The sequence below is a fragment of the Panthera uncia genome, chromosome C2, assembly GCF_023721935.1.
Source record: "Panthera uncia isolate 11264 chromosome C2, Puncia_PCG_1.0, whole genome shotgun sequence".
Lineage (NCBI taxonomy): Eukaryota > Metazoa > Chordata > Mammalia > Carnivora > Felidae > Panthera > Panthera uncia.
Window position 1 is genome coordinate 128,181,110 of NC_064810.1, and position 23,373 is coordinate 128,204,482.

Here is a 23,373-nt window from a genome sequence, read left to right on the forward strand (position 1 = left end):
AGTCTCTTATGCTTTGGCTCTCTCCCACTCTAACCTCTTTTTTTTTTCCTTCCCCTCCCCCATGGGTTTCTGTTAAGTTTCTCAGGATCCACATAAGAGTGAACACATATGGTATCTGTCTTTCTCTGTATGGCTTATTTCACTTAGCATCACACTCTCCAGTTCCATCCACGTTGCTACAAAAGGCCATATTTCATTCTTTCTCATTACCACGTAGTATTCCATTGTGTATATAACCCACAATTTCTTTATCCATTCGTCAGTTGATGGACATTTAGGCTCTTTTCACAATTTGGCTATTGTTGAGAGTGCTGCTATAAACATTGGGGTACAAGTGCCCCTATGCATCAATACTCCTGTATCCCTTGGGTAAATTCCTAGCAGTGCTATTGCTGGGTCATAGGGTAGGTCTATTTTTAACTTTCTGAGGAACCTCCACACTGCTTTCCAGAGTGGCTGCACCAATTTGCATTCCCACCAACAGTGCAAGAGGGTTCCCGTTTCTCCACATCCTCTCCAGCATCTATAGTCTCCTGATTTGTTCATTTTGGCCACTCTGACTGGCGTGAGGTGATATCTGAGTGTTTCTCTACCTTTCTCAAGGGCTCTAAAACAAGATGCCAAAGTTTCAAATACTAGAGTACTTAAAGTCTAGTATCTGAAACTTTGGCATCTTGTTTTAGAGCCCTTGAGAAAGGTAGAGAAAGTGTTCTAATCATTTAGTTGTGGGGACAAAAGAAAAAGAAAAGGTAGAATGACTTACCAGGAGAATCTGAATTGCTAGGGAGGTAAATTGCCAGGAGGCAAACCTCCTGAGTTCCTTTGAACATTCCTTTTTAACTTGAAAGTGACTGATTCCCTTTTCAAAAATTTTAAGCCATTTTTTAAGGGAAAAATTCAAAAGGATTCCCTGTGATTTAAGTTATGACCATTCTCACAAGCACTTACCTGAGTTTGTTGCTTGAATATTTTAAATGATACATTCATGTCAAAGTTTTTTTTTTTAACTTCTTGGTTCAATTCCATACAAATGATTCAAAGGGTCTTTGAAGACCCCATTGTTGCTCTAAAAAGCCATGAATCCAAAGGCTCACTTGCAAAGCCCACAGTCCCAGAGAAGCTTTGGGATATTAAATCCAGGTATGAGATTTACCTTTGTTCTTTCCCAGGAGAACAACCCCTCATCTTGCCATCTTTACTTTAAGACATCTTAGAGATCTTTTTCCTTCACTCATCTCAAAGATATTTAATCTCCTTCTTAATTTTAAATATTTAAATACTTCTCTTAATCTGGGATCCTTGGAGTAGAACAATGGCTTCAACAGCTTCTGGAAAACACTTGAAAATATGTGAAAATTTTTTCCTTTAGGTGATTGCTGAAGAATTATCTGGCAATGATGACTACGTTGAACTTGCATTCAATGCACGGAAATTGGATGACAAGGTAAAGTGCTGGGTGTTAACCTAACTGAAGAAAGTAATAAGGCTAACATACAAAGTTTAATCAGATTTTCCCCTGAAGCTGTTTTCTCCCTTTCCCACATTATTAAACAGATCAAAGATTTCACAGAGGTCTGCAAAGTAAGACTTCCCCAAATTTTAGAAGCAGTTCATGAGAAGTGGGAGGGACTATAATTAAAAGAAGACAATTTTGTTACACCTAGGCTTCATTTGTTCCCAAATGTCACAGGTCAATGTGCACAGATAAATATGGTTTAAGCCCCATTGTTAGGAAAATTTCATAAGAAAAAAGAAGACGTGAAAGGGAGGAAAAGTGACTTTCATTAAGCACCTATGTTTTCCAGGAACAGGGTTAAGAGCTTTTTTTTTTTAAGTTTATTTATTTATTTTGAGACACAGAGAGAGTGCATGTGAGGGGTGGGGAGGGGCAGAGAGAGGGGGACTGAAAAAATCCCAAGCAGTCTCCATGCTGTCGGCACAGAGACCGACTTGGGGCTCCATCTCACAAACCGAGAGATCATGATCTGAACTGAAATCAAGAGTCAGATGCTTAACCAACTGAGCCACCTACGCACCCCTAGAGCTTTTCATGCATTATCACATTTGATCATTCTTACAGCTCCCATGTAACAGGCATTATTAACTTTTGCTTTGCAGATGAGGAATCAGATTCAAAGATGAAATAACTTAAGGTCATTCCATGTGTTAGTCCAGATAATCCAAGAAACAGACACCAAGACAGGCTTAAATACCCAAGGATTTTATTAGGAAAATGCTTGTGTAGGGAACATAGGGAGGAAGTTTGCAGACCGCAATGCAAGTCTTACCATAACTAAAGGAGAGAGGGAGAGAGGGAGAGAAGAGCAGGTGGCAGTGTCCTAGAATGCCATTCAGTCTAAGGAAGGGTCAGCGAAGCCATCAGGGAGTCCTGGGGCCAATATTGACCAGCAGAAAAGTTTCATGTCTCCCATGCCTGCCTTAATATCCCCTACACATGCAGGCACTGGCTGGGAGCAGCCCATGGGAAGCCTGGCCTTGGTGCAAGTGCAGAGATGTATTTCAGGGCACAGTGGCTGGGGCCCTTGGTCAGTTACATTCCCTGTAGTGGGAGGTCTGTAAAGCAGTTCTCTTGGCCAACATATCCTGCTAGTAAATTGTAAAACTGAGGATTCATTTCCATGTCGGTTACATGGGAGTCTGACTCCCGTCTGTCTTCTCTATTGTATCTCACAATTTTTACCCAATCATAAGCCATGTTAGTCTTGTATATACAGAAAAAGTTCCTTAGTTTCCACCCATCAAAAAGGGTGGGGGGGGGGGTGTCCTTTCCAACCTCACCATATTTTTATGATCTCCCTCCAACCGTATCTTTAAGTCAAAAAAACACATCACATTAATAAATGTATGCACAAAGGATTCCATTTTCCTAGAGCACAACTAGAGAACAGGGGATTTTTAGAGGTGGCACCACTTTTTCAAACACTTGCTTATAGGCATTAGGCTGAAAAAGGTAAACCAATGTCTCAAGCAATTCCTTAAAGTCTTAGGCAGCTTATATCCTGGCGTATCTCATTCACTTTCACCTATGAACAGTACTCAGCCCATTTATACACTCATTAGCTCATTCTTGTATTTGTTCATTCTCCATTCATCATTCATTCACAAATCTTTGCTGCATGCTTGTTATGCATTAGATGGTGGGAAAAGACATTCTTTAAACATTCTCATACCCACAACCTGGAATTCACTGTCTAAGTGAAACATAAATTTAAACAACAAATGGTATAAATAATACTATAGCCATGACGGGATGTGATAGGTAATGTATAATCAGAGTGTCTGGAGAAGGTTAATTCATTCTGCCTAGGGACATCAGAAAAGACTCTATACTTATGAATGGATGATATTTGGATGTCTTTAGTGTCCTGAGTAGATTGTGTGAAACTTTCGAGAACTGCTACTTTCTGCCATTAGCATGAACTGGGTGCTGGAAACTGCAGTGTGCATTGATGTCACTTGGACGTAAGCTTTTAATCTTAAGTTCCTAATGGCTATTATGCTCTTTCCTTTCCCATCATCTCCCCAGGTTTTGGAATAATTCACCAAATTTCTTTGTAGTATCTTTCCTGATGCCATTATAAGCCACTGGGTCAGTGTGTAGCAGTTTTAAGCTGCTCAGTTAATGGCTTATAATGGCTTCTTTCTACTTAATAGTCTCTTAAGCACCTCTAGTCCACTTTCTAACTGACTTATGTTATAGTGCAAGAGGACTTGGGGGTTTGTTAGTGGGCCCATTAGCTCTGAGGTGTTTGAACAGCTTCCCTTCATTTGAATGAGCACTGGCTCACAAAACTGAAAAAATCTCATGTAGCACTTAATTTGGTTCTAGGTGGCCATTCCCACCTTTGTCTGGGTTGATTATCTAAGGCCCTGGTCACCGCTGAGCCTCAGTGCCCCAGTGATGTAGACTCCAGATCCTTCAAATTATGGTGGTATCTAGCCCAGACTCCTTAGTAATCCAAAGAGGAGAAGGCTGAGGCCATTGCTCCTCTTTGGACTGGAAGGTGAATGGTCTTAGGTGGAAAAAGGGGAAAGTTGTAGAATTAAGGAGCTCTAAGATGATACCATGAAGATCACTTCATGCAACCTCTTCAGGAAACCAAGGCTCAGCAAGGTCTGGTGACTTATCCAGATACTACTACTCCGCTGGTTATGTATTGCTGCAAAGCAAACCACCTCAACACCTAGTGACTTAACTCTTCTATTACATGTTATGATTTTGAGGGTCAGAAATTCAGGCATGGTTCAATGGGGCAATTCTTCTGCTTCTTATGATGTTGACAGAAGCCATACAGCAATACTCAGCTAGGGGAGGAGCTTGTCTGGAGAGCTCAGTCTAGCTTTACTCACATGCCTGGCACATGGAATGGCTGAAAGGCTGGGTTCAGCTGGGTTGGTCAGCCAGCATGCCTACATAGTAGTCTTGGGTTAGGCACATTTCCCACATGGTGGCTGGCTCTTCCCAGAGAAAGCATCCCAGGAGAACAGAAAAGCTCAGTGGCATTTTTATGACTTAGCCTTGGAAGTCATGCAGCATCACGTCTGCTGCATTGTGTTAGTTCTATGTAGGTCATAAGGCCTGCCCAGAATCAAAGAGAGGGGAGTTAGACTGCACACTCTGATGGGGGAGTGGCAAAGTTGTACTGTAGAAAAGCATGTGGACAGTGGACATGGTGGTAGCCATCTTTGGAAAATGCAATTTGCCACAGTATTTTTGTGATAGAATCAGAATAAGATAATACAATTATTTCATGTCACAGCAAGAAAAATAGTTCCCAGAGTTTATCAAGGAGAATCTCCTTCTTGCTTTTAGCATTACCTACATAACCTACATGTTAGCAGTTAAACTTAACTATTAATTGAGAAAATGTATCATGACTAAAAGCCACTAAGATAAATAAAGGTCTTAATTTTTTAATTGTGTTAATTAGTATCATGAGAGCAACTAATTTCTACATATACTTGAAAGTTTTCAATATGAATATGTGGGGAAAATATGCTGTATCCAATTCAGACAATGCTTATAGGTCATCTGGATCCCCAGGCCCCTGTAATACTCTGGTAACCTTCTGATACCCAAATGCGTCAGGTAGAAAGCCTCTGATCTAATGTCATTGTCCTCATCTGTAAAAGAGAAGATGTGAAATGACTTACCCAAGGCTACACACACACACACACACACACACACACACACACACACACACAGTCACTGACAGAGAGGGATTCAATCAGGTTGCCTATCTAAAATCCAAATTTTTCTTCAGGACTTAGGGCAAATGAATATAAGTTGAATTGGTCTCTAGATGTGGAGAACTTGGTATTTCAGGGAAATAGAACCAGGGAGGAGGGAGGTGAAGGTATGCTGTAGGCAGCTGTCCTCAAAGTGTGGTTCAAGGTCCAAAGACCGTTTCAGGGGAATGCATGAGGTCAAAACTGTTTTCATAATAATACTAAGGTATTATTTTCATTCTTCACTCTCATTCATTCACATGTGTACAATGGTTTTCTGGAAGTGGCATGATGTCTAATATCACAACAGATTGAATGCAAAAACAGATATGAGAATCCTTCTATTAATAGAAGGATTAATAGAATGCCTATTAATAGAATGCCTTCTATTAAGCCATTAAGTCATTAAACTGATTTGCAAAAATGTAAAATAATGCCACTTTTCTGACTATTTTTTAAATTTAGAAAATGCAGTTGTTTTCCACTAAAATGCTATTTTTGTTATGATGTACTGGGTTTATTTTTATTATTTTTAAAATGATGCAGCAAATGAATATTTTTTAAATTTCAGTTTTAGTTTATAATAGGGTAAATGCCAATAGATATAATCCACATAAACAAAAGCTCCTTGAGGTCCTCAATAATTTTTAAGAATGTAAAGGGGTTTTAAGACCAAAGAGTTTGAGAACTGCTATTGTAGGTATACCAGTGAGCACTAAGTACTTTGCAAATCACAATGACAGAGAAATTCCCCTTTTCTTTTGATAGAAACAGTCACTTAACTTGCATTTCCAGCGAATCAGCAGCCATCTACCTAAGATCGAAATCCAGAGTCCTTGAAATCTGAGAGGTAGTCTTCAATGACAACCACACATAAAATAGATTAGGTTTGCAAGAAATAACTTATTTATCTAACGTTAATGCAATTCACTTAATGGAGAGGTAGGTGTTCTAATTTCTAAAGTACATTTAGTACATTAGCAGCTAGTTGGCAATTAATCTAATAAGTAAGTAGAGATAGGAATGTAATCACTTTAGAACATTCAAGCCAACAAAGAGTATTCTTTCTCTTTTTCCTGAGAAAGTATTCATGTTGGTATGCTGGAACTAATTCTCTCACTACTGATCCCCACATCTGTAGCAGTACTCATTGTAAACTCCATTTTTAGTGTTCCCAAGATGCTAGATTGATGGGTTGCTGAATAAATAAACACATATGTCTCTAAAGCAGAGGTTGGCAAACTTTTTCTATAAAGGACCAGATGGTAAATATTTTAGACTTTGCAGGCCAGATAGTCTCTGCCCCAGCTACTCAGCTCTGCTTCTCAAGCATGGACACAGCCATAGACAATACGTAAATGAATATGTCAGCCTTCCAGTAAAACTTTATTTACAAAAACAAGCTGTGGGCCAGATTTAGGCCACACACCATAGTTTGCCAACCCCTGTTCTAAAGCAACATTAAATCTCTACCTGCTGGGCTGCGATTTTACTATGTTCAAGTATGCTGCCTGAAAACTAACCTAGCCTGAGTTGATGACAGCAAGTTATAATTAATGACTTAAGTGTCAGGTATCTAACCTACATTATCTCCAAAACTCAAAAACATATTCCTAAAGGTGGATGTTATTATTTACATTTTACAGATGAAGCATAATAAGGTTAAATAGTTTGTCCAAAGTCACAGTGATAGAAAGCTATAGAATTTGGGTATGGCCCCAAATCTTTCAGATACTCTTTTCTTATTCCAATATTCCATTTTCAAGATTGCTGTCATAGAAATGTACTGCTTCTTTTTCTATTCCAGACCTCAGCGGATTGCTTATTGCCTTCTTGCCTGACAAAATGTCTTTCATATTGGACCAAAAGGGCAGGGCGATATAGCCTCCAAGTTATTAAAAATTTTACCAGAGCAAAACCTCAGTAAAATGCCTATATCGTTAACCTTGCTTGCACTGAGCTGTCCCAAGGGCCACCTTAATGCTGATGGTCAAGCAAATAAAAAAAAAAAAAAAAAAGCCAAAAATTCCACATTGTGTCATGTAACCATACAATTAATCCCAGAGTTGTTGTTTTTAAGTTACAAATTTCTGAGTGTACATTTACGATATTTTTGAGCTGCTTATGAATTGTTTTATTTCTAGGAATCAGAGGACTCCTTAGTGGTAATCATTCCTGATAGTCATGTAGTCCTTTACAAAGTGTCCTCATACACTGTGTCTGTTATTGATAATAATTGTGGCAGCAACACTTTTTGAGTACTTATTGCCAGGTGCTGGACTCAACATATCACATGGATCAGTGATGCCCACAGTGGTAGGAGGCAAAATGTGACATCCTTTCCATTTACCAACCAGAAAACTGAGCCTTAAGGAAATTAAATATCTTGCCCCAGATCCTGGAGATTGTATATAGTGGAGTCAGGATTTGAAAGCAGTACTCAAGATAGTGTGCCCGTAGTAGATTCTCAATTACATGAAGGCATAGATGGCATCTGATCTTTCCTTCCTTGATTTATACTTTGTCCTGACAACATCTCTGTGCTAACCCTATAAATAGTATTTTATTTTATTTTTAAATGTTTATTTTTGTGAGAGAGAGAGAAAGAGCACGAGCCAGGGAGAGTCAGAGAGAGGGGGACAGAGGATCCGAAACGGACTCTGTGCTGACAACAATAAACCCAATGTAGGGCTGCACTCCTGAGTTTCGAGATCCTGAGTCACACTGAAGTCCAACACTCAACTGACTGAGCCGGCCAAGTGCCCCACCCTAAATAGTGTTTTAAAGGAATGTAAAATAAAATAGAAAAACTGTTGTGATATACTACCAAGAGAAAAAAAGATGTTAAAGTGTATGTAAAGTATGATTACAAATATATTTTTAAAAGAAAGAAAAGAAAATTATGTCTAGATTCTAGAAAAATATTTACCAGAATGTTGATAGTTGTGGAATTATGGATGAGTATTGGCTGCGTTTTTCCTTCTTTCTTTTCTTACTTTCTATTTTTAAATAAAAATAACAAAAGTTTAAAATATCAATGAAAGACAAAAGAAAAATGACTGATAAAATTCCTTCAGTGTGGTCAGCAATTTTTAAGTGCAGTTCACCAGCATGTTCCCTGAGGGAGCAACAATCTATTTAAGGAAACAAAGCCGAAACTCCAAGAGAGGAATCCAAGGGCATCTAGGAACAAGCTAATGTGGCTCACATCCATTATGAAAGGGAGGTAAGAGGGAGGTTCCAATTTTTTAAGATGAGTGTTAAAAATAAGTGGGGAGGGGAGAAATGTGAATGTCTTGAGTAAAAGGGGTAGAGATAGGAATTGACTACCAGTTTGGGAGGGAAAGGGGCCATTTTGGTGGACAGACACAGTTTGCAGGACAGATTTATTGGCAAAAACAGCCATTGTGGGTTCTTAACAAGGTGAAGGTTGTGGTGATTTGGTACCTTCAAAAATAGAATAGGAAGGTATATACCAGACTCCAACTGTTGTGGCTCATGGTGTTTAGTTTCAGGCTGGGGCAGGAAGACCACAGGGGGAAGATAAATAGTCCTATCTCCCATCTTTTCTCTTTCTAAGGTGTCCTACAAGGTTTCTAGTTTCTAGGCTGATATTGTTTATTATAGAGCCTGTCATATTGTTTTCCTGCTCAAGATCTGACATTGGCTCCCAGCTGCTTCCCAAGGCAGATGCAGAGTCTTTGGATGAGCATTTAAGACCCTTCACCTCATGAAGCTGACTTTGTCAGCATTGTCTCAAACTCCTCTCCACATCCTTAGGCTGCAGTGGAATTAAGCTGCTTAGTGTGCCTCTCTGTTCACTCTTTCATACCTTCAATCATCCTGTTCCATCCCTAGAAATAACTTCCTCACAACCACATTTCCCAATGAAAATCCATCAGCTCCCTCTAACCGCCAAACCAGGTGGTACTTTGAAGGGTTGAACCCAAGTTTTATCCTTCCTTGCATATTAACATCAAGCACAGAGACTCTATGATCAGTATATTTCCTGAGAATATTTTGTTGAGCTGAAGACTAGGATGGCTTTAGGCTTCATTCTGTTTTGCTGCAGTCTAGAATTCGGTGGGGGTTGGGGGGTGGGGGGATCACTTGAGGAAATACATAATAAGAGTGTAGTGACTAAGGCTGTTGCTCAGATAGCCTCCTATTCTATACCAGTTGTTCATATCATTCATTCATTTATTTGTGTATTCATTCATACATTCCATAAACACTATGTACCACTAAAGTCTAGACATTGTAAAATATGAGGAAATTGTAGAGATATAAAAGAAAATCAGATATAATTCCTCCTTTCTGAACATTCATAATCTATTGGGGTAGAAACTAAGTGTACAGGAAGGATATGGCTATGTCTGCTTCTAGTAATGAAGTACCTGCTTGTTTTACATTATTCTCCCAATGAAAATGGCTAGAAACACTGGACAAGAACCAAGAGACATCTGTTTGAAGGTCCTAAGGCTGTCAGGTTTTGAGGGGCCAAAAATGGAAAGAAGAGAAATCTGCTGAGGTGATTCACACATTCTATCCAGGTTTTCCACTCAAGGCAGTTCCTCAAGCCTGATTAATAAAACACCATGGGTAGAGATGCTAAGAAGCCTAGCAGAAAATAGATAGTGAGAAATAAGAAAGTAAGCAGAGGTCTTTGTAATCTCGTGGGACTAGAGAAGCAAAACTGAAGTTCAGGGATACTAAGAGAGCTAGGGCCCAAGATTCAGAGATGCTTCAGAGAAACAGTCTGAATGTCTTATTCTCCCAAGACAACCACTAATTAGCAAAGCAGCATAAAGAGAAACTGAACAAAAAGCTAGAGCCAAGAGACTATGGAGATAAACAGAGCCTTGGAGAGTCTCACAAAAATTAGCACTGAGGGCTTGTCAAGGAACACCAGCCCTTATAAACACAAAACCTTTCAGTTGGAGCCCTTTAAGGACTATTTTCAAAGAATAAGTGAATCAAAAATATATTGCACCTATAAAGATTTTTGAAGAAACTTACCTCTAAATAGCTCAACCTTAATTGGAGTCAGGTGACTGCCCCCATTCTAACTGCTTGCCAGACTCTTGCTAAAGACTCATCTACGGGCACCTGGGTGGCTCAGTCGGTTAAGCTTCCGACCTCAGCTCAGGTCACCATCTTGCCGTTCATGAGTTCATGCCCCATGTTGGGCTCTGTACTGACAGCTCAGAGCCTGGAGCCTGCTTCAGATTCTGTGTTTCTCTCTCTCTCTGTCCCTCTCCTGCTCTGTCTCTCTCTCTCTCTCTCTCTGCCTCAAAAATAAATAAAACATTAAAAAAAGACTCATCTGAGTCTTTATAATCTTTATTTACACAGTATCTGCTACACAAGAGGCAGAACCAAGAAACAGATAATAAAAATAGATCCAAAGGTGATCTAAATATCATAATCATCAGACATAGGCTTTAACAATGACTCTAATTAATATGTTTAAGAAAACAGAACGTTGCTTTTCAAAAAACTGGCATTTGAATTGATCTTTGAAGAATACTTCGGATTTCAATTAACCAAGATTGTACTTCTCCAAGGACTTGGAGTCAGATGCAAGTCATTCTAGCCAAGGGTGGATCACAGAGATGAAGAACAAAGCAGGGAAGGGTCAAATCCAGCAGTATTTGATCCAGGGAAGGACCAAATGTGTGTAGGTGGGGAATAACTAATTTTTGTCTATTTCAGGATTTCTTCAGTAAATCTGACCCATTTCTGGAAATTTTTCGTATGAATGATGATGCAACCCAGCAGCTTGTACACCGAACTGAGGTGAGAAGACTTATCTTCAGCTGTGCCATCTCAGCTCCTAAGATAATAAATTGACCTGTTTTGAGAAACCCCTTATGTTTCTTAATGTCTGTAGTTGTGCACTCAGACCTGGAGCCTTCACTGTCCTTAAGAGGACTCTCTGTCTTCTCTAGCTTTTTTAATTCCCAATTTAGATGTTAGAAGACCCTCTCTGACCCAAATTTTCCATTGTTGACCTTCAATACAGTCAGCAACATATTAATAAGAATATGAATATTAGGTAACATTTAATGTGTATGATTAGGTGCCAAGCATTGTACTAAGTGATTTGTATGCATTACTTTATTTACTTCTCATAACAATCCCTTGACATGATTATTATTACCCCCATTTTATAGTTGATTAACTGAACCTTTGGGAAGGCCAGTGACTTTCCAAATCCTCATAGTTAGTGAGGGGTAGAGCAGAGGTTTGAATTGAGTTTGTTTGGCCTGAGCTTCATGATAATTTGAGAAGCGCATCTGCCTCCCCAGCAAAAGTTCATCCACTGGGCTGATGTCAGGCCTATTATGTGAACGGCTGTTCTGTCCCAGCTGCCGCTTGGTCTAGCTGCAGCTCCTTCTCAAGCCCCCTTGTCTTTCTCTCTGGGGCTCCAAACCTTATCTCTTATTAACCCACCACCCAGTGCCACACACCCATTCGACAACCAACCCCAATCTCCACTTTTCATTTTGTTTACAAGCTGGTCCAAGAGAGAGTCTGTGGGGGTGAGAAGTACATTGATAAGGAGGAAGTGGGATGATTGTGATAAATGAAAGAGCTGAGAGAAGACTATTGTGTATATATATTCATATATATATATATATATATATATATAGGACTATTGTGCATGCATATATATGTGTGTGGTGGGATAAAAGAAGAAGGAGCCCTCATGACTTTCATAGGATGATAGTAGGGTTCCATGTTCCCACCACCCCATATTGGAAATCCATTTCCATTTGCCTGAAGTAATAGAGTCTCAAGTAGTGTTTGGGGAACTTTTTGTGTCATATTAAAGGTATACAAGAATTAAATAGTTTGGATGGGCAAAGTCTATGGATACCATCTAGTTCATAGTTGGCATTTAATAACTTGTGCTTAATAAAAAATGAATAAATGAATGAAGCTGAGTATAGATAGTATGTCTACTACATGTTATAATAGTACAATGTAGTTCTCTGGAATTTAACCCCTGGGGAACAGTTTGGGGTACAGTAGTCTCCCTGAATGGCACCTGATTGCCACCACCAAATAGAGTCCTTTTCACAAATACAGATTCCTTTGTTAGGACAAACTTCTTTCAGGAGAAGTAAATAAACTTTAGGGAGAATTAGAAGTGGTGTCCATTTGCCCTTTTGTTCCTGTCATTGAATGGGGGCTTAAATGTGCAGATAGAAAGGAGATGGGAATGTATCATTAGACTTCTCTCACAAGATCTCCCTTTCCTTTGCTCCTGATACCAGTCCTTTTCTCATTATTAGTATTAGTAAATTCTCCTACTCCCAAGAATCTCTAGAACTCCTCCCATACCTAATTGCTGAGGAGCTTCTGGAGTCTCACAAGCAATGCAACTGTTATGTTTTCCAGTGAGTCAAGCAACATAACATTGATTTTTTCCTCTTTCTTATTCAAGAGATATGAAATAAATACTAGGCAATACTGTTCTCTTGGAGGAAGCACACTCATGTACACACAGATTCTAATTTCGTAGGAAATTTCTAGTTGAAACTTTGATCTGCTATGTTTAAAAAACTGTTGGCAATAAAATATCACTTCTTAGTGTTTTTATATAAAGGTGAGAACTTTAAATTAACCCAGATGTTTTTATCTAACTTTTCTTCTCATGACAACTTTGATCATCCCCAGGGTATCAGGGCACAAGACAAAGCCCCACAGGAACATAATTTTTGTACTTTAATGCATTAAAAGAAATTTAATAATGAGTCCATGATACAATCAATAATTCATGGTTATATTAAGGAACCCAGTAGAAGAGGGAATTACTTATAAAATAATTATGTTATTTGGATAGAGAATTCATTTTTTTATAATGCTAAGACTTCTGCTAACTAAAACTTTCACAGGAAGACAAATCGATATGACAAAATTCCATTTGACTTCATTTGTATATACCCTAGAGCAGTGGTTCTCAAATTTCATGCATCAGAATCATTTAGGGGGCTCACCTCCAGAGTTTCTGTCAGTAGGTCTGAGCACAACCTAGAAATCTGAACCTTTAACAAGTTCCCAGGTGATGCTGGTTCTCCTGCTGTTCCAAGGACCACACTTTGGGAACCTCTATCCTAAAGTACACAATATAGCCCTAGGTACAGAGCAGATTCTCATGCATTCTATGTCCATGCAAATTATTTGAACCATAGTGATGGCAGGCTGACTTGACTTGTATGGACTATGGGGCAGGATTAATAAGCTGCTTTCAGAAGGATTTCACTGTATTATAGACTTAGTTTGTGACACTAAAGATCTGAAGATCTTCCATATTATACCTTAATATGAAAGCTGATATAAGTATGCTCTTGGGATTTTTCTTTTAGAAACTTCTCCTCTGACTTGAATCTGCTCTAACCTGAGGTCATGAGTGACCAAAGACTATTCAATTCTTTAGCAGTAGAAATGTCCTGCTATACTCCCTACACCAACCAATAGTCTTTACCTATCTATACTCAATAGAAGAGAATTTATGCCATAGGAATGACACTCCTGTAGAACTTTATCTATGCCTGTAGATCCTTTATCAGAGGCCAAAAGCAGACCTGCCTCCTAAATCCTAGCTCCTTTCAGTGTAGAAGGGTTCATCCCCAGCATCCATATGATGATCATTATTCATGAGACAACAGCCAGGCCAGTGATCACAGGAATTCTGCTCATAACAAGCCACTTAGTGGGCACCCTTACTCCAAGTTTTCATTAAGACACTTATTCCAGACAGTTGTCCTTTTCATAAGCACCACAATACTTCTCAGATGGTTTTTGTATTGAAATGTGAAAATGTCAAGCATTCCCTCCCCAACCCACCACTCCTCTCTTTGTTTTCTCAGGTTGTGATGAATAACTTAAGCCCAGCCTGGAAATCATTCAAAGTATCAGTCAATTCTCTATGCAGTGGAGATCCAGACCGCCGGCTGAAGGTTCGATATCTATGTCTGAGAAATGCAATTGTTTATGTATTTAACTCTCCTCTTTCTCCTTGTGTGAATGTTGGAAAACCCAAAATTTTCTTTACTGCTTACCCAAATCTCTTAGCATCTTGATGAAAGATGAAGGGGATGTTTCTTCTGCAGGAGCCACTGAAGCTCATGAGATAGTCAAAGATAAATCCCAATTGTGTTACGTCAAGAGGGAAAGTCCATGGCTTCTCAGAGACAAACTGTGGCAATAAGTTCATGGCGTGATTGGGAGTTATTAAGAACACAAAAATTACTATATCAATTATCTATTGTTGCATAACAGATTAATCCAAAATGTAGTAACTGAAAACAATAACCATTTATTTAGCTTATGATTCCATGCACTGGCAAGTTGAGTTCCTGTAGGAGGTTCTTCTCTTGATCTTGCTTGGATGCCCTCATGTATTTGCAGGGTGGCTCTCTTCTGGGCCTTGACTGGCTATCATCTGGAATGACTGGGTGTTTGAGCCATTTATCTCTCAACATTCAGAAGGCTAGTTTGGCCTAGTACACACAGCAACCTTAGAGTTCCAAAAGAGCAAGAACAAAAGCTGCAAAGTCTCTTAAGGTCTAGTCACAGAATGCATAGGAGGTCACTTCCTCCACATTCTGTTGGTCCAAGCAAGTCACGTGGCCATCCCAGATTCAGGGATGAGGGTGAGGAAATTGACTCTGCCACTTGGTGAGAGGAACTGCAAAGTATGGTGGCCATTTTTTTCAGTCTACCACAAATGGGTAGACTGGGAATCATGGGAATATACAAGTTGGAAGAAAAGACACATTGTGAGGGTGACCAAAGGAAGACAAGAGGGGCTGAATGCCAGAAGCAGATTCCAGGAGGCATTTTTTATGGTCCAAAAACTGACCCTCCTTCTACCTTGGAAGTCCAGAAGCTCCATGTTATCAATGCCCCCAAGTTGATTCTACCAATTCAGGATAACTAAGTAAAATCAGTAGAAACCAGAGCCTATAAACCTAAGGGCCAATCAATTCATATTGAGTGAGCAACATGTCCCTCAAGCAGAGTCAGCATTCACCTCAGTTTAATCAGGGCATTTTCTCTATGTGGGCCAGCCATAGGGAAGACAACTATTAGACAGCTACTATATTAGCCTGAAAGCCTGGGACGTCTGCCTCCACTATGGGAAGATGGGTTCATTCAGCAGACTAAATGTTCACATTGATCTTTCAGGGCACCTAATTTCCTGGAAACTGTTAGATGGGCATTGCCAATGTTTGTCTTTGTAACTTTACATTTTCCTCATCCATTTTGCCTCACAAAACTTCTTCTGATAGAATTATTTTGATTTGTCAGCGTTGTCAGATTAGAACCCGTTTTCTCTAATGTGACCTTATATATCTTTGCTTAAGACCATTCTGTGTGGACTTGGTGCTTGAACTCTCAGTAGACTACTTACTTCCACATTCTTGAGGAGAAAGTCAGAGTTTCCCTAATATCTTGTGTCCTGTAAGAGCTAAGATACTTTAAGCTTCATTTGGCATTGGAACTGTCTTTTACGTCAAAATCAGGACTCCTGGCTCTTTGGGACTCCATGTGTCAGCTCATATGTGGAATGCCAAGGGCTTTAGCTTCAGGCATAGGGTGATGATTAACGTCTGTATTCTGAGCAGCTCCATCCCATTCCTAGCAAGATAATTGACCCTGTTTAGGATAGAAATCAAATAATATGTCCATTAGCAATAGATCAACTTTGTCATATGGAGTTATTAATTGAATAAAAGGAGAGGGTTGTATGTAATTGAATAAATGCAGAAAAGCAGCACATTATGGCCTTGTGAATGTTTTGCCATCTGTAGAGGAACAAGTAGGAGTAAAGGAGATAGATGATGAGTGACAGATGAGAAAGAAAGAGAAAGAAAGAAATAGGGTGTTGGAGAGGAAACGGTAGGAAGGGAAGAAGGAAAGGATCGGAGCTTCTCAACAGCTGCACAACTGACATTTGGATTTTGTTGTAGGGGCCTGACCTATGCATTCTAGGATGTTTAACAAACAGCATCCCTGGCTACTTGATGTTAGTAATACTCCACTTACAGCCAGTCTTACATCAGTCTTACAGCCAGAAGTCTACTCAGACATTGCTAAATGTTTCCTGGAGAGTAAAATTACTCCTGATTGAGAACCAATGGTTTCAAACTTAACATGCATCAGAATCACCTAGATAACTTGCTAATGTGTGTGTGTGTGTGTGTGTGTGTGTGTGTGTGTGTATATATATATATATATATATATATATATATATACAGAAACTCTGAGTATTTAGTATTACAAAGTATATATCTATATATATACTAAGAGTTTCTGATTCAGGAGGTCTAGGGTGGGCCTGAGAATTTTGCATTCTAACAAGCTCATGGGTAATGCTGCCACTGCTGGATTCAGCCCACACTTTAAGGACCCAGGGGTAGACATTTGTTTCTTCATTATGACTCTCCCATGGCCTAGTGTCTCCACAGCAATTTCCAGCACCCAGTCTCCCCTTTACCACCTCTGTTCTGCCCAGCACTTGTACCTTTCTGCACTGTCCCAGCCTTCTCAGCTTTGCACACACCCTTCTCTCTTCCTGAAAAGCCTTCCTCAGTCTGCTTTTCTTTAAACAGGCTACTTTTCTTCAGGCCTCTTAAATCGCCCTCCACTTTCAAAAAACCTTCCTCTTTAGCTTCTGTGGGATACTTTCTAGCCCTTTCTACTTACCCCATTAAACTACTTCTCAACTTGTTTTGAATATTTCTGTGTACATCTCTGTCTCCTCAGTAGACGACTTGTCTTTTTCAGTTTGCTCCTTCGGGGTAGAACCATGTTTTGTTCACTGTGTATACAGCTGTCTAGCATAGTGCTTGGCACAGAGTAGATACCCAGTAACTTTTTTAAAAATGTTCATTTATTTATTTTGAGAGGTGGGAGGAGAGAGGGAGAGAATCCCAAGCACCCAACATGGTGCTTGATCCCATGAACTGTGAGATCATGACCTGAGCCTAAATCAATAGTCGGATGCTTAACCGATTGAGCCACCAAGGCGTGCCTACCCAGTAACTTATTGGAGAGTGAGTGAATAGAGGTGTGAGGGAAGTACTGAGAGGTTACCAGGGGGTATCCTGGGGCAGGGACTGGAGTGGAGAATTGCCCACAGCAGTATTTGGTATGCTGGAGTTTCCTAGGCCACAAAGCCAATGTTGCACTCACCTGCTCACAATATCCAAATGCAGTTTTCTGAAAGGCAGGATAGACTTCCTGTATTGCCCTTTACTTGTATTCATTATTTTGTCACAAAGGCCACTGTGAAATTTTCATAATGCTGTCCCTAGCCAGCTTTCTCCAAAATAAAATGGCACCATATTGGCAGGCAGCATCTCTGTCCATATGGGTGTCATTCTTCCTATCACCAAAGAACATTAGAAAGTGATTTAAAATTTTTTTAATTTTAAAAACATTCTGTCAGTTTAGATTTTAGCAATCTTAGCAAAATTTTGACACTTAGGTCTTTGTCCCAAATGAGGCTTGGTATCTTTAATTCTCATTTATTCAGGACCCACATGAACACCCAAGTTCAAATAACCAGCTTTTTCTGCTTTACTTTTATTTATTTATTCTGTACTGTTCCTTTGTGTAAAAAATAAAAGCATTCAAAGAAGGCTTTTTCAGAAACTGGTGTTTTAACTTACTATGGAAATATTCAAACATACATAAAAGTAGAGAAATGATGTGATAACTCCCCATGCCCAGTACACAGCTTCAACAATTATTATTGTTGTAAAATTGTGTGTAACCCATTTCTCTCTTCCTCTCCCCACTGGATCATTTTGAAGCAAATCCCAGACCAGGGCCAGCTCATCCATTAAGCCCAGCAAGCACAGTGCCAGGACCCACCAGACTTTCAGGAGTCCATGAAAATGTTTTCATTCTTTTAAAATTAGAAAGGAAAAAAATGAACTTATAAATAAGATTGAATAAAATGTTTTATTTTTTTTCTCACCTCAGAAAGCAATGACATTTTTAGAATCCTAAAAATCTACTATGGTGGAAGGGGACCCATGAAGGCAAAAATGCCTAGGGCCAATGAAGGTCAAGGTATGGCCATGTCCCAAATACCTTATCACATCATCCCAAAATGCTTCAGTATAAGAATAAGAATAAGGAATCATTCTATAAACATAACTACAAAGCCATTATATAATCTAATTATATTATATATCTAAGAATATTAACTAAGCCTCCTTAATACCATCAAATATTTTGCCACCATTCATATATGACTGATGGTCTAATTTATTTAAAAAATGTTTTTGCACTTTTTTTTTTAAAAAGGGGGATCTAAATAAGGTCCAAGCATTGAATTAGACAAAAATACCTCCAAAGTTCTCTTTTAATCTGTTAGTTCCTTCTCCTTTTTTTTCCCTTGCAGTTTACTTATTGAAGAAATCAGGTTGGTTTACCCTGTAGCATTTCTCATGTTCTGTGTTCCCTATAAATGAGGAGTTAGGACTTGATCAGATTTGGGATCTGTTTTCTAGCAAGAATGCTTTATAAGTGATGCGGCTTTCTTAGGGTGTGAATAGTCATTGAGGAACTTTGCCTACATCCATTTAGTTAGGGCTTCCAAAATGGTAATTTTCCACTTCTGTCATTTCTTCTTTATCTGTTGTTTAGTGTCTTCTATAAGGAAAAGCTTTTCCTTCAATAACTATTTGGTTCCCTGAGGTGTGATTCATACAGGAAAGACAGGAAAAATGGTTTATTTTTCCTTTCTTTTTTAACCAATTTTCAGAATAACAAATTAGTTCTCTGGCATCCTCCAGAGGTAACTAGTGAAGTCCCCCAATATTATTAAGAATTTATAGATTTTTTAATATATCTGAGTCTTTCCATTCATTTCAGTTATTACTATTCCTTTGAAATCTTGAATTGCTGCATGTTTAACCAATGAAAATTGCTTTAAGTTAGCTCTTGAGTTCTTTTGACATAAACTTAATACTATGTAGTCATTTCCTAGCTTTCTTGTATAAACTTTAAAATTCATAAATTTTGAAATTGTGTAATTCCCTTTCTCCATCAGATCTATCTCTCTGTGGATGCTGAGTCATATATTAAAGTCTCTTGAAACAATTTCTCTCCATAGCTAAACATCTACCCCATAGAACTCTCATTTTGTTTCATTTTGCTTTCCATTGCTAGGATATTTTTACAAATTTAATTTTCCTTTGTATGAAATGTTTACATGATTCTAAAGTCAAAACTACAAAACAAGTATATTCAGAAAAATTTACCTTCCATTCCTGTCTCTTCCACTTTGTACCCTCTTCCCTTATAGGTAATCATTTTGTAGTATACTTTAATACTTGGCAGTGGTAACTCCTTCCACTTCTCTATTCCTTTCCTTTTTAAGGGTTTTCCTGGATATTTTGCTTGTTTTTTTCTGTCCCTTTAGCTTTAGAAACAACTAGTACTGGGGTGGGGCGGGGAACAACTTGATGGTATTTTTATTGGTTTTGCAAAGGAAATCTCTTTACTATTGAGTCTTCCTGTCCTAGAATATGGTATGTCTTCCCATTTGATCAAATCTCCTTTTGTGTTTACAGGAGTGTTTAATGTTTTTCTCTTAGAGGTCTAGAACATTTATATTTAAATTTATGCCTAGTTTTTGTGTGTTTGTTTGTTTCTTTACCTCTTCTAAATGGAATCTTCCATTATGCCTTCTAACTATCATTTGTCAATGTAAAGGTTATTGAATTTTGTTTGTTTTCTAAAACTGCTATTTTATTAAGTTATATTCTTTTTATAGTAATTTTCTGTTCATTTTTTAGCATTTTCCAAATATATAATTCTATCATCTGAAAATAGAGATTGTTTTACCCATTCTTACTATCCTGATGGTTCTAGTTATTGCTCTTCTTTATTTACATGGACCAATACTCCCAATATAGTGTTAAATAGTAGAGGAGAAATAGAGCATCTTTGTCTTATCCATCACCACAGTGGAAAATTCTGTAGTGTTTTTCCATTCATTCTGACTGAGATTAATTTTTTAAACTGATTATGAAGGTGTCAGAGGCTTAGCGCTTTTCTTAGCCATGTCTACCGAGCCTTAAAGACCTGTACTAGCATTCAGGGAGGATTCTTGTTGGTTTTGGTAACCCTAGAGACAAAAGTTGCTCTACTTCCTGAATAGATTTAGGTTTATGTTTAAGATTAGCTATTTGATGAAATATATATTTAACACTTAATATTAGCTATTTAATGAATTTGTCCATGATTTCTATGGCATGGTAGTGTCCTTATCAAAATCCTAGTTTCATTTACTTCTAACCATGCAGTGAGGTAGCTTCCATTGTCTTCATTTTACAGATGAAGAAACAGAGGCTCAAAAACCCCCATGCATTCAAATGCCAACTTTAATGCTCTTTTTTATTGAATTGTACTGTCTCTATTTTGTTGTATTTCTTAGAAAATAAATCATCTTGATAAAGCATATCGCTTAACTCTGAACCAGCCAGAATATTTTATTTGCCATTATTCTAACATTTAACAGAAACAAGTCTTGTATATATGTAACATATTTCATGAAGTCTGAGACACTATTAATTATGTAAAGCAGCACGAAGGGAAAAAAACGTTCTTAATGAATCCATAATGCCACGCTTTCTTACCAACATGTGTTTATAAGGAAATTTGATGCCTGTTAAACTCCATGAAATGTGGTATCAATCATTTATTTTGATTTGATCAATACATTATTAATATCCAGTACATATTCTTTAGAAGGCATTGCTAGTATTCAGAATAGATTCTACCAGATGGGGGTCTAAGAGAAGAGGGTGAGAAGGCACTATCAGCAGGCATGATCAACACATTGTTAACAACCTAAATGTACCTAGTACTATAGGAAAATGCCATGACAGAAAAGTCTAGGAAAATACCATATAAGAACCTCAAGGCCATTTCCTGTCTCCTTTTCTAATTCTCAAACCATACAGGTAACTTGGACACTCTCCATGCAGAGTTCATCAGGCATTTTCTGAGTATGGTTGCCTCGAAGAGGGAATTAAGGTGATCCTTGTCTCACCCTGTCCCCATGCCTATGCAAGAGAGAGACCCAGGTTATTAGCTGAGGTCATGGTGCAGTGAGCACACCCAAGACAACCAGGCAGAAGGAAGTAGCAGAAGAAAAAGAGAAGCAGATCCCCAAAGTCAAAGCAGAGGTTATAGGACTCAGGAGCCCATGACAGTGTGAGAGGAGGCCCAAAGTCCAAAGCAACCAACAAATGACATCTTCACCCACGATTGATCTCACTCACCTGTCACACCCTACTTCTTCTGTAGCCATGTGTGATTGATTTAGAACAGCCATGTTCATGAACTCTCTTCTGACACCCCCAAATTTGGATTCCTGGCCAGTCAGAAAAGTGCTTTCCTGAATCAGCATTGTAGACCCCATTGGTCCTGGAATCTTCATTTTAACAACTTTCCCAAACAGTGCTGGTGCAAGCCGTTTGCCAAGCACACACTGAGAAATACTGTCTTCCTACTGAGTCTTCAAACCTAGATGACTTGCTGGAACTTCTCTTGGGAGGTCAGTATTTTCACTGAAGAGCTAAATGTATATGTATGTATACATTCTGCTCTTCCCTCTATATGAAATCTGTAGCACTTATCCTTTGGTTACATCTAGCTATTGGTGTCTTCCCTTTCTCAAGTGTGACCAGGCCATCTCGAATTGAAATTGCATTTTCAATACAAATTCATTGTCTTTGCTTTGGACTCTCTGAGCCAGATTGACTGACAAGTGCCAAATGGGTTTGACTCCAAGAGAGTGTTCTTGGAGTTTGCCTTGGACCTTCCCCCTTTATTCCCAATGCTACGTGACTCCTAACTCCTGGATTCCTGAGTGCCTTTTATTTTGCCTCAGATCCTTTGAGTTTAGTTGCCAAACTTGTTTTATTTCTGCTTCATCCTGTTTTTCTGTAACAACCCTTCTGACTCTTAATGCTTGAAACGGAAACACACACACACACACACACACCTCAGTTCTAACCCCAGATCTCAATCCTTGATGGTGGCCCCAGTTCAGCCCCATAATTCCCCCAAACCCATAGATTCAATCATGAGATCTCCCATGGGTTACACTAACATTTTCTGATTCTTGGTGCCAAATTCAGGAAGGTGGAATTAAGGGGTCCCTTGGTAACTATATTTGGTATTGTTGGAAATGCCTGTAATAAAGACATTCTCAGACAGTTGAAAGCAAGTTTACTTTCCTTCTCTATCTACCTTACAACTGAAAGAGGAAAAAAAAGACCTTGAATGGTCCATGGGCGTGTTATGTTCTCTTGAGATCTGTTAAAATTCAAGTACTTCTTTTTATGGCCTTCTGGGCTCAAGGGTTTCTGGGTTTGTGCCTGTCGATACTTCACTCAGCCTAAATGTCCCATGATTATCAGAGGACTGAAGACTCCTCTAGATGTCTCTATATTGGATCAGCCATGGCACAGGAATTCTTGACTCCACTTAAGTAAATGGCACCCCTGACCCAGCAGGCTGCCTCTACTGAGATCTGTAATCAATACTGCAGTATGGGAAAGCAACAGCCATCTTAAACAGTGTGGAATCATATAGGAACAAAGGAGGCTTCTGAATGAGAGAAAAACTACACACTCAGTTTTAATAATTTTTTCACTTTTCATTAATATTTTCCCCTTTTTTACAGATGACGAATTCAAGGTAGCATGTAAGCAAATTGCTTAAGATTACACAGCTAAGTAGTGCAGCTTAATTTAAACCCAGGTCTGTCATGCTCTGTGGTCCTTGCTTTTCACTACTGAAAGTTAGCTAACATTTACTGAACAGGGCATTCACCAGCTACCTAGTACTATGCTGGACACTTTGCTTAAATTATCTCATTCAACCCTATGCTTATCCTAGGTTGAACCATGCTGCAGTAGCAAAGAGCTCCCGTACAGTAAAGTTTATTTCTAGCTCACATAACAATCAAAGGTAAATCTTCCTAATCAATGGTGTCTCTCTCCTTGATTTGAGAGCCCGCATTGCTTCTATCTTGTGGTTCATCCATACCTTACGGCCTCATTGCTATTTGCATTTAGC

General features: G+C 38.8%; 1 protein-coding gene across 1 annotated transcript in view; it reads left to right on the forward strand.

The window, feature by feature from the left end:
- Positions 1–23,373, forward strand: part of CPNE4 (copine 4) — a 132,579-nt gene that overhangs the window by 6,247 nt on the left and 102,959 nt on the right. The window contains exons 3-5 of the mRNA XM_049629216.1: positions 1,370–1,444; positions 10,966–11,049; positions 14,130–14,219. Coding sequence (XP_049485173.1) covers positions 1,370–1,444; positions 10,966–11,049; positions 14,130–14,219 — 249 coding nt within the window. The remainder of the gene's footprint in view (positions 1–1,369; positions 1,445–10,965; positions 11,050–14,129; positions 14,220–23,373) is intronic.